At 32.3% G+C, this 16,680-nt stretch overlaps 1 protein-coding gene across 2 annotated transcripts; it reads right to left on the reverse strand.

The window, feature by feature from the left end:
* Positions 1-10,872: 10,872 nt before the first annotated feature.
* Positions 10,873-15,016, reverse strand: LOC121132059 (uncharacterized). Of its 2 annotated transcripts, XM_040727500.2 has the most exons (6): positions 14,684-14,911; positions 14,426-14,482; positions 14,171-14,378; positions 13,815-14,096; positions 13,501-13,753; positions 10,873-13,437 (listed from the first exon to the last, which is right to left on the reverse strand). In XM_040727500.2, exons 3-6 carry the CDS (start codon positions 14,195-14,197, stop codon positions 11,555-11,557), a joined length of 2,445 nt encoding a protein of 814 aa, XP_040583434.1. In that variant the 5' UTR covers positions 14,198-14,378; positions 14,426-14,482; positions 14,684-14,911; the 3' UTR covers positions 10,873-11,554. The 2 variants fall into 2 exon arrangements, with proteins under 2 accessions (XP_040583434.1, XP_040583433.1); XM_040727499.2 differs by lacking the exon at positions 14,426-14,482 and having other exon boundaries at positions 14,684-15,016.
* Positions 15,017-16,680: the final 1,664 nt, after the last annotated feature.

Raw genomic sequence — 16,680 nt, forward strand, 5'->3', positions numbered from 1 at the left:
ATAGCTATAATAACAGCTTTGAAAAGAAAGTATGTCCTAAAAAGCGGGAACAGCTTTTTATTTTTGGCAATTTTAACAGATTTTTTTAGTTTTCATAAACTAGTATCACTATTTTTCCATTCTTGAAGAGAGAACATCCAAGTATATAAATATAACTAGTGAGTGTGCTCATAAAAGAGGGACAGTAACTTTGAGGGCTCGTTTGGGATTTATATACGTAAGTCCTTGTTGACCTCGGGGTAGAACTTAGGATCGACATCGGAGTAAATCCAGTCTATATACCCTTGCAATATAGAAAATGAGATTCGTATTTTTTTCCTTCATTTTACAGCTACTAGAAGCTGATCTACTACAACGTCATGATAGCTAAGCGGCACTCCTTCCAAACAATCTTTAAATTCTCAGGGTTACCATATTCATTTTCGATTTATTTTATTTTTACAAACTGGAGGGACATATTTTATGTAAAAACTCTTTTCTGTCTTAATATGACGAGCAGACTCGATTGCATTGTTATCTCTTAGATCAAGTCTCTACACAGTCCTATGATTAGAGTTACAATGTTTGTAATGATATAAATGCCTATAAAAGTTAAGAAAGGTAAACGGTTGTTGTTGTCGCTCAAAAGTATGCATTATTGCCTATTTTTGCTGTAAATTCTTTTAGAAGTCCATAATGAAATAAAATATAAATGAATTGAAACACAATTAGCACGAACACACTATCTTAAAGATAGCCAATTAAAAATAAAAAAGATTTAAACTAAAACGATTGTCTATAAACAATAATTATATAATAGGTCAATTTCTAGCGTAAAAACTTCCTTGTATACAATATTTTTATTATTTCTGTCCACTTGATGTAAATATAATCAAATCCTTATCCCCTTTTGACACTCTTAAAAATGCAACATATAATTAACCACTTAAAAATAAGGATTTAGGTATATATACATACTTTTTTTTTCAAATGTTTGACTCTGGGATTTATTTATTGTCAATGTCATTGCTAACTAGCCATGTTCCTTCTTCAACCATAAGGAAAATTGAAGATACATAATAAGATTCCTAATTCCCATTTTCCTTTTTATGTTAGTAGAATAAATCGTTTTTTGGGGGTTTTTTTAAATTTTTTTGTGCATTTTCGAATCAACAACCCATAACCTAAAAAATAAACTTTGAAACATGGGGAAATTGATCTTGTTTTATTTTTTTTTAAATCAACTTATTTGCTAAAAATCAAACTTACCCTCCAGAGCCCAGGAATCTGATCGGATCAGAATTAAACATAATTTATGTACATAAATCAAAATTATAAACAACTTTTATTTCATGTCTAAAGTCTTTATCTATCTCTGTTTTTGAAATAAATACGTTTTATTATTATTTTTCTAAGTGGGACGTACATCTCCCAACACACATAAATTACTTTAATTAATTGTTTGATTACATTATTTTCCCTGCACTAATGCTATTTCAAATATAGAGGGTCCTCCTCTTCATAAAAGCAGTTCATTTTCTCCCCCAAAAATCGTATAGCAGGCAGCTGATATTAACAAATATAGCTGCTCCCAGCTAACTTAATGAAACATCATGCCAGCGAATCTGCTCTTCACACAAAAAAATATTATGTAAGTCCTTGTTGGCCTTAAAGTAGAATTGGACTCGAATATAAACCCATTGTTCTTGCTATATACTGAGTGAGATTTGTGTTTATTTATTTTCTCTCACAGCTGTTTTATTGAAACATCATGATAACTAAAATCCTCTCCTCCAAAACATTCTTCAAATTGTTATGGTTTCCACCTTTATTGTCGGTTTCTTTTAGTTCTACATATCAGAAGGATGTTGTTATTTATTAGATCAAGTATTTACACAGTCCTTTGCTACACTCAAAAATGACTGTACAGTGTACAAGCATCCAAATATACATACAAACAAACTTTACTTTATTAATATAGATTGCCTTGTAGGTATTTGAATTATTAATGCTGTAAATCCGGTTTGTTTTTTAGCTGTCCCGTTAATTTGTAATTGGTAGTATAAAGAAAAAAAATGGCTTCCCTTAACAGCTGTCATTATTATTTAATTCCTGAGTAGTGAACATCCTTTCCTGAAAAGATTGACTTATATTTAAAACCTATTTGAACGTTCGTGTGTTCTCATAAAAGATGGAGCGTAACCCTGAGGATTAGTTGCGGAAATATAGTTGTATGTCCTTGTGGGACTCAGAGTAGAATTGGGGAACAATATCGGAGTAATTCTAGCAAAAGTCCTTGTTTATATATTTTTTTCTTTCATCTTTTGTCTCAGCTGATCTAATGAAACGTCATGATCATTATTCTTTCCCTCCTCCATGACATTCTTCAAATTGTCAGGGTTACCACGTTGATTTTCGTTTTTTTTTTGTTTGTTTTTGTTTTTTAACTTGCTCATTCCACACGGGATTTCCCCATTTTTGAATCATTATATTCTGTTCATAAGAGAACAACTCCCAACTTCCTCCACATAATAAGGTTTAACTGTATCTACCAGGCCACAAAAAGGCTTACACTTTATTAGAAGGCACGAAAAGTTTTATTCTCCCGTCTGTTTTATTGTATCTTATATTATTATTAATATGTAGTTATCAAAATAAAGAGTTTGATCGCTAAATAAAAAAATAGAAAGTTTTTTCATTAATAATGCAACACATCTTGAGCATTAGCAAATCTTCTTTATCATCTTCTTTTAAGAGAAGCCTGCTTCCTTCCTCCAAATTGAGCAGTAACAGTAAGTTTATTTTTTGCTTGAATAAATAAATAGTTGGGGAAAAAGTAATTTCGTATTTCCCGCCCTTTTTTAACACAGTATATCTTGTTCATTATTGATGATACGATACAGTGTTGTAAAGGTGGGAGTGTATACTACAAATCCCTTTCAAGATTATCTCACTTGGATATTTTAGTCGTGAATTATCGTGTGTCAAGTATGGAGGCCTCAAAGGAATAAATTCGTCATATTTTACATTTTTACAACACCCAAGGAAAAAACGCGACAAAAGCAACCAAGAAAATGTTTGATGTATACAGGGCCAATACTCTTTCAGTTCGTATGGTACAACAGTGGCTCCAGAGATTTTGTTCCGTTGTAGTGGAGGTGAAGGGTGCACACGGACTGGCAGGCCTGTCGTCCAAAATCTCGATAAACTTATAGAAAAAATATCTAGATACACCGTTTTGTTAGGCGTCCTAGCATCGCCCATGAGCTGAACATCGATCATTAATCCATTTTGAACCATTTTCAGAAGGCTGGATACAAAAAGAAACTCAAATAGTAGAGGAATCGTGTTTTATGAAGACAACGCCAGGCCACATACATCTTTAATGAGGCCCCAGAAGCTCTAGGTGATGGGATGTGAAGTTGTTCTACATCCATCCTACATTCTGATCCTAGCACCAAGTGACTACCACCTGTTCCTGTCTACGACCAACACGTTTGGTAGTACAAATTTGGTCTGAATAGAGGCTCGTGAAAATAGACTGCCCAAGTTTTGCCAATAGGGACAAGGGCTCCTACAAAAAGGGCATTATGAAGTTGGATTCTCGTTGGTAGCAAGTTATAGAAACAAAATGGGGTATACTTGGCTTGGATGATTGTAACACTTCTTATAAAGCATTGAAATAAAGCAACAAATACGAAATTACTTTTTCACCCACTATAAAATTATATATAATTAATATTTGGAAAAGTATAAAATACATTTAAATAATTTATTTTAAAAAATGATTTGTCAAAAACAATTGCAATTAATTGTGAATCTTTCATAGAATACTAGGAAGTGATTGGGAGTTATAAGAAGTTTAATTAGTTCGCATAAATAAAATTCTACATACTGGGTGCAGCTAAAAACGATTTTCGCTTCGTTTTTGCTACATAAATCAATGATTTTGGGAATGTTGTAATATTGCTAAAAATAAACAAAAAAAACTAGATCGTCCAAAGTGTCAAAAGTAGTCAAAAATATGACATCTGAACGTGACATCGCACTTTTGGACGCTGGCAAGAAACCAACAGAGGAGAAGTTGTTACCATGGCTCTAGACCAACACCTTGGTGTTCCAGCAGAGGAATTGACGTCACAAAAATTTTTGAAGCAGAAATACCAGCACTGACTGTGAATTTATATTTATTTGTTTGTTTTCTTTCTTCCTCTTTTTTTGCAGCAGTAAAAATTTGTTCGAATTCATCATAAGTAGAAACAATTCAACAGGAATACCATACATTCAAATTGAACTAAAATGCACTCATTTTAAGTGATTCCATTTTAAAAAAATTGAATGACAGTGGCACAATAAAGTAAGTGCAAAGATACATTTATACTATCACGAGCAAAGGGTTGCCCGGCTTTGCTTGAGCAAGCATTAGGATATTAATATGTAGAGCCTGTATATTATATTCATAATTTTTTTTATGAATTTAAAAAAAAATAATGGTGTTTTATATACTTCAATTAACAAACAAATATTTATACATGAAAAGTCCATCTTTTATTTATCAAAAAATTGCAAAATTCGCAAAAAAAAATAAGGGGAAAAAATATTTCCACAAATTTTTCAAAAAAATAAATAGATTAAAGAATTTATTGGCATTGTAAAGAGGAACACCATCCTACCAAGATTTTTTTCGTATATCCAAAACCCAAAAAGTTATGGAAAATAATGTCGTCGAAAAAATAACCCTCGATAACTAGATCATTTGTGCAAATATTGCAAAAAAGATGTAATAAAATGTTTCGGAAATTGAAAATACTATATTGATAGTATATTAAGGTTTATAATTTTCATTCCAAAAAGCATCGTTTTGTGACATTTCTTCATAAAAATTGAAAATTGATGTTTGTTGAAAAAATGTGAAAAAATTATTCAGAAACCAACAGATATTTCAATTAAACATCCATTTTTATGTCTCCAATTTATGTGCAAACGAAACTCCAAACAAATTCCTACAAGCTTTATTTTATCTACGAATCCAAAATTCCATTGGAAATTAATTTTTTTGCCCTGAAAAAAAAGAAAAGGGCAATTTTGACCGAATTATTTTTTGCCTCATAACTTTTTTGATTTTGAATCAATTTAGAATTCATGCTTATTAGCAAGGTTAATATAAATACAAGGTTAGACCATCATGTAATCAGGCTTGCTATAATTTTCAATCTGATGTATTGTAGCGACTGCTGTGCAAGACAGGCAGATTTTGACAAACCACGCAACCACTCATAGCCTATGACGTCACTACTGCTATAATTTTCAATTTAATGTATCATAGCGACTGCCCGGCAAGAAAACTCGATTTTGACAAAACACACAACAACCACTTATTTACTATGATGTCAATATTAAAAGCGTGGTGGAAGTCAAACATCAGTCGTACACGCGTTATGGTATATCCTTGTATTTCCATTAACTTTGCTTATTCGTATATTTGTGTTTTTTAAGACACCAGTCACTTTTTGAATTATTAATTAACCCCTTTATAGTCTCCTTAAGATCAATTTATTTTTATTTTTTGGTGTTTTAGTTATAATATAAGCTACCTTATAACCCCCTTGCTCTGGAAATGTTGTGGCTACTGATAAAAGATACACAAGTCCTATTATATATACAGAAGATATATATATGAGGCAAAACTTCCCGGGGCGAAAATTCCGGAGGTTAATCTTCCACTCACCGTTTTCCCAGTAGTATGTTTTCGCGCTGGTTGAAAAAGTATATATTATTTATTTAGAAGTTAAATACTATCTACAGTCTACAAATGTAAATAATATTTTCTCCAGATACTATGTACTTTACACTATGAATTCACAGGTAAAAAATATAACGGTATTTCATTAATTAACATATGCTTATAGTATTATTATAAGATATGCATACATTATTAACTAGAGAAAATAAAGTTATACAGGATGCAGATGGTATTTTTGCCCCGAAAAGATTTTTTTTTATTTTACTAATAGAATTTTCTCTCCAACTAGTTATATGATAGAACCATAAAACCAAATTTTGAAAGCTTGATGGATTCGAATTTATTTTACTTTATTATGTCACCTCCAGCCTCAATTACAGTCTCTATATGAGGATGAAAGCGTGAGCAGACCTTTGCCGCTTGATCCCTTGGAAAATCTTGGAATTCCTTCTTGATCTTACTGATAAGTTCGTCTTTGGTATTACAATGGGTTCGGTTTGGTTGCCGTTCGATCGTGCCACACACAAAAAAAAAAAAACAATCCCATTTAGATCCGTCCAGTTTGGAATCCCAATGTCCGGCGAGATGCATTCGTATTGGAGCCATTTGATACTTTTTTTCCTCCGAGGTGTGAGAGGGAACCAAGTCCTTTAGAGACCTCAAATTGCCTCCTACGAACGTCTCACTGATTCCCAGAATTCGAACAATTTTTATGTTGTCGCTCCGGGCGTGGATTCCAAGGAGGCCTCCGTACCTTTTCCAAAAATTTGAGACAATGAATTCGTCAATTGATTTTCTTTTTCAGCTAGTGCAGGTTTGAACAAGCTAACTAACAACAAAATCAGCTGCCTAAGTGCACGTGTTTGCCCAAGAGAGTGTGCCAAAGGAGTACCCTGTACAAGTTCGCCCATACGTCATACTTTCTCTTTTTATCTAGAAATTTCGCATAGGGACAGACGATAGTTGAAATTCAATCCTCGCACCTTTTAATAATTAGGAAATATCTTCGATACGTCAAGTGTAGGGACGCGAAGTGAAGCCAAAAATATATTATAATTTTTCCTCGTCGTAGTGTGCAAATTCGTACTGGCGTTTTTCTAATTGGACATCAATGAACTCGGATAAGAGTGAATTCAAAGCCAAATTGAAGTATTTTTACCCTTAGTTTACACTCCATAATCATGGTCCTTAGTCAAACTTAATTATTTGTCACCTAATAATAAGTCATGATAATTATATTACATTAATTATCATTTGATTTTGTGATGATTTTATTTATAATAATTGTTAGAATAAGTTTACAGATAGTATTATACAATCATAGGAACTTTTAATGTATATTTCTATACCTAACAACTATATAATAATGTTAAATAGGCAATGACTAAAAAATAAATACGTTTATTATTAATAATGTACTTAATTTAAATTAAGTGTCTTATTTAAAAGATATGAACAAATCAAATTTTGTCACATTGCCGCTTGGTTTACAGTCTATAACTATGTTTCCTGTTCAAACTTAATTATTTGTTTATTTCCTATATGAAGTCTTAACATGTAGTATAATTAAGCATCAACGAATTATATTATTTGTTCATTCATTTGATAATATTTTGTAATTAAGTTTTGTTTCTGTAGGATTTTTGAAAATTGTTTTATTATTTGTAAATCCTTTATTTTTTTCTCGACTCTTAAATTTTTTAGTTATTAAATCATTAAATATTGATAGACCAAATTTTTTTAATTTATTTTAGTATACTTATTTTATTTACTTAAGTATGCCCTTCCATACAATGGGATCTTCCATCTACTTATCCGAATAACTCGAAAAAGTCGAGATCCTTCTCCTCTTCCTCAGTCAATATGTTCTTTGCTTATATATTCGCGTTCCTACACTTGACCTACCGAAGTTATTTCCTCATTATTAAAAGGTTCCGAGGATTGAATTTCAACTATCGTCTGTCGCTGTCTCCAATTTCGAGGTAGAAAGAGAAACTATGACGTGGCGCAAACTTGTACAGGGTAACCCGCCAAAGTGGTGGCATCGAAGCCAGCGCACCCTGTATATTCCTAAAATATTCATTTTAATGTTGCAAAGATGCTCTCCCGTTAGGATTCAAAGGGAAGTCACTGACCGAATATTAAATGATATTCGGGAGAAGAAGATGAGTTGACCTTTTTATAAGGAAAAAACTAAGTTGAGAAATTATAAAAGGAAATTTGTTGTAAATTGATTTAAAAATGAATATAAAAATATAATTTGTATGAATTTCAATATAATTACAATATTTTGCCGGCACTAATGCTATTTTAAATGTAGAAGGTTCCCTTCTTTATTACAATAATTTATTTTCTCCCTTCAAAATCATATAACAGGCAGCTGATATTAACAAATGTTTTAACTCAGATGTGCCCTATGCCTCACTTCCATGTTACTCACACGCTCTTAAAAAACATATCTAGATCTAAGTATCACTTCTACCTTTACCTTGCGCTCTACAAAATGTATATCCCTATTTATAATGGGGAAAGAAGCAGAAGGATCGACAGCTGATAATAAAATACAGTTTTAATATTTATTTTTGATGGCTAACGCCGTGATACGCAAGTCCGACAAATGAGAATGCTTAATAGGTGAAAATTCATCTTAAGCATATAATACTAGAAACCTGTAGGAAAAGCTCAAGCGCGCCCGCTACAAATAAGTTAGTAGAACTGCCTAAATAATAAAATGACATAATATAAGTTCATAAGGCCATTTGTCAATCAAACTTTTTATGAAAAAATACCTATATATTAGATAAAAATGGTCGAATATACATATACCTTAAAAGGAGGCATGTGATATGCTTGACATTGGAATTAAATAATTTGATAAAAACTGTGATTATAGGTATGTGTTTGACTATTTAAATCTAAAAAATACATTTTTTTCACAAAAAACCTTATGAACTTATTGTTATGCCATTGTGGTAATTTCTCAGTTCTTCTAGCCCATTTGTAGTGGGCGTGATTGAGCTTTCACTTATAGGTTTCTAGTATAATATGCTGTGATGTAAATCCGGTGATTTTTTTAGCTGGCCCGTTTTTTTTTTCTTTTTTTTTGTTGTTGTTGTTGTTTTTGAATAGGTACTCTAAGAATGAATTTTATTTTTCTTAGTAGTTGTCATTATTATTTAATTTCTGAGTCATGAACATCCTTTCCTAAATAGATTCAATTATATTCAAAACCTGATTAAATATTCGTGTGTGCTCATAAAAGACGGAGTGTAACCCTGAGAATTTGTTAAGGAGTTATAATTGAAAGTCCTTGTTGGACTCAGAGTAGAATGGGGATCAACAATGGAGTAATTCTAGAAAATGTCCTTGTTTATATATTTTTTTCCCCCTTCCTCCATTGTCACAGCTGATTGCACCTGATATAATGAAACGTCATAAACTTATTATTTCTCCCGCCCAAAACATTCTTCAAATTGTCAGGGTTACCATGTTGATTTTCGGTTTCTTTTTTTAATTTAAAATGCACATTGTACACAGGATTTAAATCACTAATTATATACCTTAAGTGGGGAAAAATTGATTTTTTTTTTCGTCAAAAATGTATTTGAAAAAATGGAGGAGATAAAAAAGAAGGACAGAGAGAGAGAGAGAGTGGAACATAGAAAATAATAGTCTACGATATATCTCATTCTAAAGAAATATATACCTATATGTATATATCGTTTAGGCTTCGAAATTATTACCAATGTTGCTGATACTACAAATGTCATATACAGTAAATTTATTGCTCTTAGTCCGACGTACTTATTCTTTTATTTATTTATTTTTTAGCTCTTCCAGAAACAACTCTTGTGCTCTTATTGTTTATATCGAAATATAACTCTAGTAATGGTCTTAAATGTATGTATATATATATGTAGTGTATACCTTACATTATTTTATTTATTTATCTATTGAAACCATCTCCTGTATCCCTTCTTAGAGGAACAACAAAATATGAATATATATATATGAAAAAGAGCTCAAGACTATTAATTAGCGCTAATTTTCAAATTTTAATTTTCTTTATACAGAGAATGCGTAGTACCCCAACTTCCAAGAGGGACCCTGAAAACTCGTATAAAGGGGCCTCAGTTTAAAATGTATTCGTATCGGAGGGAGCTTTGCATGGTCACAACAATAACACGATATTATAAGCCGGTGTTAGGAAAAGAGTCTTCCTTATTTCTAGATTGAATGGTTTATTTTCCCCTTAACCGCTCATTCCTAAGAGTTCTTAAGATAATTCTAATTGTCAAGGTAGTCACGTTTATTTTCGGTTTCTTTCAATTTTATATACCGACAGTTCAATCGTTTTATTAATAGTTTAGTTTGATAAATTCTTCAAAGACGTTGAATATTGACATAACACCAATCAAAAATTTATCCGAACAGTAACAGAAAAGGATATGATAGATTCCAAGATTAATAGAAATACAAGGTTATACCATAACGCTTTTCCGACTGATGCTTGACTTCCACCACGCTTTTTAATATTGACGTCATAGAAAATAACTGTTACTAAGAGTATCCATATATTGCCCTCTTTTACTGTTATTGTTAGGTGAGATGGGCATGTTAAAAAGAAACCGAAAATCAGCATGGTAACCCTGACAATTTGAAGAATGTTTTGAAGGAGAGAAAGAATAAGGCTCTTGATGTTACATTAGATCAGCTACAATCAGCTGTGACAAAGGAGGAAGGAGAAAAGGATATAAACAAAGATGTTTGTTAGAGCTACTACAATTTTGATTCCCAATTCTACTCTGAGTCCAAAAAGGACTAACAATTAGAATTCCGCAACAAATCCTCAAGGTTACGCGTCGTCTTTTATGACCACACATAAATATTCAATCAGGCTTTGAATATAATTGAATCTATTTAGGAAAGGATGTTGACTACTCAGGAATTAAACAATAATAACAACTGCAAAGGAAAAGAAAATTCATTCTTCAGATTAGCAGGCAAGTCTAAAAAACTGGGCAGCCAAAATTAGAATTATTAGTCAATAATTGTTGAAAAGTATTCAAAGCTTAACAAGAGTTAATTATAACTCAACCAATCAACGTTCAGAACAAGGATTAGGGGAAAAGAAGCAGAAAAATCAACAGTTGGCAACAGAGAACAGTGTTTATTTTCATCTTAGTGCATGAGGTAACGTAGTGACGAGTATGTCGGCTGTTTGATGCACAAGAATAATAGCGTCTAGGTCGACCTCTTTTCAATCAAAACCTGAGAGGATCTCAAATTTTAAATACTAAGAGGAAGTCGGAATTTCTCTCAAAAAATTCTAATTACTCCGTGCTATCTTTTTCTTTTGATACCTATAAAATTTGACTTGAGAAAGGATATCATACTTATCCTTTAAAATCTTATTGAGTTTTACCACAATACTAGCGCCGTGGATCTGCAGACAAGACAAGGCCTTATTGGATTTTAAATGAGAATCATGACTGAAAAGATTATAAAATGTGTCAAATCCAAACTCTAAGCGAAGTTTATATCACAGAAAAATGATGCCACAGAGTAATTTGTATTTTCCAACCGAAATTGGACTTCGTCTTAGTCTTTAGAAGATTAAGTTTTTACCGGATAGAGAGCGCCCTAGTGGCTATTCTTGACCATCAAACTGCCCTTATACATAAAAGAGTATATCAAATCATTGAGTTCTTAGATAGTATAAGAACTCAATGATCAAATCTATAGATGGCTATCAAATCCATCTTTAAGTTTAACAAAATTAGACTAATACGATATAAATTAAAACATTAACAAGAATATAAGTAAATTAAATCACATTTGATTGATAACATTACACCAAGCATTATAAGTTTGTTCCTTTCGTATCTGAACTTCCTGAAGCATTAATGAACTGATACTTGGAAAGTTTGTGTGATCTATGAGATGATGAAGGTGACTAACATTATCAAAAAGGAGGACATATGGCCAATCATAGAAGTCACTGAATTGAAGCCAGTATGTTTCAGAGTCGGGATCTTCGGATTTACGTAGGTTTGGATTGAATGGATGGGCAGATTCCGGATCACTAGGAAACGTATTTAGATTTGTATCCTTACAGTAATTGCTACTTGTGCTCGTTCTATCCTCTCCAAAGTCGTTTTCACGATAAAAACGAAGAGATGGCATTAATAGAGGGATTCCCATATTATAAAACTCTGTTAATTTGTAAGACATGACACTGTAAGCTATATATATAATGGCTTTACTCCCCACTAAATCCTCCAGCGTGTAGGGTTTGATCTTTACAATGTTCTGTCGTTTGGCATCTTCAGATTGGAGTTTGAGATCCCTTAAATCAATATATATAACCCTATCAAAAGTTGGCTTATATGTATATTTACGTAAATAAACACCGCTATAACTGGGGAATAGAGTGGGTGAGAGATTGGTATAATGATCCATATATTCCAAATCGTAGCGACTCAAAGCCCCAATGAAATTTTTTTTTCTATCTAAATCGGCTAAATTTTTGTTAAGTCTCTTCCAATCCGAAATACTACAGCGACCAAGATTATATCGATGAGCTGGAAGGAAAATAATACTTTTTTTCAACGGAATCCAAATCTCACACATGGATGCTGGGAATTCGCAGAAGAATCCATCTACTGCAATTGGATTTTTGGCATAATAATCTGCATTTATCTCAATATCCTTTTGAGACACAATGGTTGAATGAGAGACTATTTTATGAACTGTGGGAGAAAGTTTTTCAGAATAGCGAATCCCAGGATATTTGAAGATCCCAAAGCGATTCCTTTGTTTCTTTATTCCACTTACCCATACCGTTTGATTGAGTTCGGAGAGAACCAATGGGAAATCCGCTCGACTGCCATCGTGTAAATCAGAAGTCCAAAATGTTTTAGACTTCCTTACTTTGCATTTTGTTTTGGGAATAACGGAAATTGTTCTTCCATGATTGGATATGTAATTTCCTAACTTGGAATTGACTAAGCTTTTTCCCTTTGGTTTTTGCGAGCCCGGAAAGTGATAGTTTAAATCTAATAAAGTTTGTATCCAGGCTTGTACTGAATTTAAATCCTCGTTTGTAACATATTTGTTTTTATATAAGTCATCCCACAAATCTAGAATTATATCTTTGGATGATCGGTCTTTTTTAGGTTGTTTCTCCTTGAAAGAAGATAGATCCTTGATCAAATGACGAATGTCAAAAGAAATCTTCTTTTCAGAGGAAATTAAGTTTATTTTCTTCACCCATGTTAAAGGCTGATACACAAAACCCATATCTATATTAAAAAAATCACAAAGGAACTTGACAATATAGCATCGTAGGACCTCTGATTCTCCTTCATTGACGCTTGAAGGAATGTAGAGGGACCAAAACATGGATGGGTAGTAGATTGATGACTCTGTTCCATATGGATAAAATATTCCTTTAGGAAGAAGCAATCCAGCTTTTGACTTTTTGACTTTGAAATCCTGGTCGGATTTAAAATGATCCAATTTTGAGTGTATAACCCCAATGTTTACTTTTTTATTCGATGAATTGTTGATTAAGAAATTATTTTTGAAAGACTTGCAGTTTGAGGGGACTCTATACTTTGTTCTAATTATTGGATTAGATTGATTTGCATATGGATCATAAATTGGACAGTCCGGAATTGTATCATTCAATTTCAAGGAGACATAATCGGAAGCTAGTTAAGTAATTGTTTCATTAATATTATGTTGGAATCTTTAAAAAATACAACTCTACTAACTTTTTGGATTTTCAAAATGATTTAAAGATGCAAAATTATCTGAGGGTAAAGCATTTGGCATCCAAAATTTTATTTCATTCATAACATCAAAGTCAAATATCATCTTTGCATCATTGGCTATAGCAAATAGGTAGCCTACATTTCTTCTCGCACTCGGGGATAAATCTTTCACAAACTGAGAGCTTATGCTTTTTTGTTCCGCTTCGTCAATAACGATTATATTGGATCCAAGGGTGGTTGATATCTTAAACTTCTGTTTAAAAAAATAATTATAATTAATATAAAAGTACATTAACTACTTATAAATAAATTACCGAAATATCTCCAATCTTCACAATCACAAGACACCAAGAAGGATCATATAGAAATCTTCGAATCCCTTCTGTAGGGATTTCTTCTTTGGAGAGAGTTACAGCCCATTTATAACATTTCAAGTTCCTATGATTTTTAACCATAGCTTCATTGACTGAAGATGGAAACTCTTTCAAAGGAGTCATTTCGTATTTTTTGAAGAAACTCACTCCTATAAAGATTATTAAAGCAATTCCGTATATTACTATGAATTTGCGCAGATATTTCAGCCCCATTTCGAAAATCTATAAATAATTAAAGAAAAAAATATTAAAAACGTTCTGAAAAGTCTTTCAAACTCCATAATATTTAAAGGTACCTTTTGGATCATATGAGTAAGTAACATTACACATCACTGATAAAATGAATTTGAGCTTATAGGATGTTATAGTTAAATTGGTTAAATTGATGACAAGTGTGTATCATTTTAGAAAAGCTCGACGTGATTACACTTGATACTAATAGAGTTGCTGTAACGTAGGACTACATCTTGCAACACTCCGACTGAGATATTGTCAACCAGTAGACTGAAAAAATAATATTGTGTTAATTATGGAATTTATAATCTGTATACCTGAGAGCATTTAAAGCGTATGCGGTATATCTGTTAAAAATCATTCGGTTTTCTGTCCTGAGTTATCAACATAGAACATGTTTAATAGTAATTTAAAAATATGAAAAATGCAACAGTTTACGCACAGGTAATTGTTTTAATTAGTAGGTAATTACTTTCTTTAATATAAAATAATACTATAAAAAGTTAAGAACAATAAAACCTACTCCTTATAACATTTGATATATATTTATTACTAGCGGTAGAACCCGGCATTACCTTAAGTAATTAGGCGTCGATTGAAATAGTTTGCATGGCCAATTGTCGAAAATGGAAATCGTCGAGTCGGATCGTTAAGTAGGTACTGTTTTGATTGCCAAGGAGATGAACATTACTTGATTTTTTTTAATCCATTAATAACAGACTTCTTTTTACTACAACTATTAATTACTATACAACTAGCGGGAGTATTTGGCATTGTTTGGCGTTTACAAATCTATAAACTTTACTTTAATAATATAGATAAGGAAGGCGTACACGTATAGGGATTTTTAATCATTAAATAATTAAACAAAGTTGATAACGTCTTATCGATACTGTATTATGCACACTACTTTTAAACGGAAATGGAAAAGAATAGTCTAAAATAATGTAATTAAAACAACACTAAGTAATTAAGTGATGCCCCGGTTTGATTTGTATTCCGTACAATATCCCCCCCCCCCTCTAGTGTGCTGCACGATTAATCTTTCAGTCTGGAAGGTAACTTGACTCGACGACCAGATATGTTGTTTTGCTCATGGTCTTTGGATTAGATTGATTTCCCAAGTTCACATTTGTCTGATTCAGTTGTTAAGCCAAATTCTTGTAGACACTGAAAAACAGTAATTGCTGTCTTAGAAATATCTTCTTCTAGCACAAGGATGTGATGATATGTACGAACCAAGTCAATTTTAGAAAATATAGATGATCCTTGTAGATTTGTAGTAAAATCCTGAATATATGGAATTTGATATTGGTCTAAAAAATTTTTACACATTCAGGGCTCAAAAATCTCCAGAGGGCCTCCAATCACCATTCTTCTTAGGTACCATGTGTAGAGGGGACGAGTAAGCACTAGAAGAAGGGCGTATAATTCCCAATTCTAACATGTGATTAAATTCCTCTTCTGCAGCTTGAAACTTATCGGGGGGGAGGCAATCTCCTTGTTTTGGCATGAGCCGATGGACCTTTGGTTTCTATATAGTGGTAAACGTCGTAAGTAATATCTGGAGTAAAGGTTGCAGGTCGGAACAGCGATGAAATTTCTTGAAGCGATCAGTAGAAGCAGGAAAAGCAGTGATATTGACAGACAAAAGTGAAGTAGGTATCCCTATAGCACAAAGTTTGCACAAAATCTTATGATGTGATGAATTCGAACCAGAAACAAAATATGTTAGAATAGAAGAAGTGATAATCACTTCTGCATGATTAACTATCATTAGACATGATGGACTATTCATACTAAACGAATAGATTGACGAACAAGCACAGTATGAGGCAAGAGCATAATTCCATTTAAAACATTTAATGCATTTTATATTAATAAGTATAACATTTATTTATTAACAAACTCAAAGGGAACACCAATTTTAACGAAAAATAAACAATAACGATGTTTATTTATATTTCAAAGCGAAATATTCTTCAAGCAAAAATGGCTTTAAGGCAAAAGTACAGATGACCATCAAGGAACACTGACATGAATATAGAACGTGCTCATTTTTGTACTTGACGGAAGTGCCAAATAATTTTCACATTCAAAATACAGTAACAGCTCATATCTAACCCAAAATAATTAAATTTCTTTTTTTAGAAGGTTTAACCTTTTAATAGTTATCACTTCTATGGGGGTCCATTCATTTGAGTGATATTATTTTAAGCGAGTGTCATCTTAGCAAAATTCATTTGGAGCAGCTGTTTTTCAAAGAGGTCCATTTTAGCGAAATTTCCATATAAAATGTTTGGGAAAAAGTAATTTCGTATTTCCCACCTTTTTTTAAATTTAGTATATCCCGTTCATTATTGGTCACATCGGATCATATGATAGGCAGGTTTTGGTGTATACTGCAAACGTTTTTCGGACAGTATCACGCTTCTTCGATGCTGTCGTGAATTATCGTGCGTCCAGTATGGAGGTTTCAAAGAAAGAAAATCCCCATATTTTATATTTTTACTAGCTGAAAAGGGAAAACGTGTCAAAAGAGACCAAGAAAATTTGTAATGTATACGGGGGC

This window comes from Lepeophtheirus salmonis, chromosome 1 (genome assembly GCF_016086655.4).
Source record: "Lepeophtheirus salmonis chromosome 1, UVic_Lsal_1.4, whole genome shotgun sequence".
Lineage (NCBI taxonomy): Eukaryota > Metazoa > Arthropoda > Copepoda > Siphonostomatoida > Caligidae > Lepeophtheirus > Lepeophtheirus salmonis.

What these genes read in the sequence shown, in the direction of transcription:
- LOC121132059 (XM_040727499.2), bottom strand. Translation starts at nt 14,197, where the DNA reads ATGTTACTTACTCATATGATCCAAAAG. An exon ending in TTACTCATATGATCCAAAAG is followed by an intron (nt 14,097 to 14,170) that starts GTACCTTTAAAT and finishes AATTATTTATAG; the next exon opens with ATTTTCGAAATGGGGCTGAA. An exon ending in TCATTTTGAAAATCCAAAAA is followed by an intron (nt 13,438 to 13,500) that starts GTTAGTAGAGTT and finishes TTACTTAACTAG; the next exon opens with CTTCCGATTATGTCTCCTTG.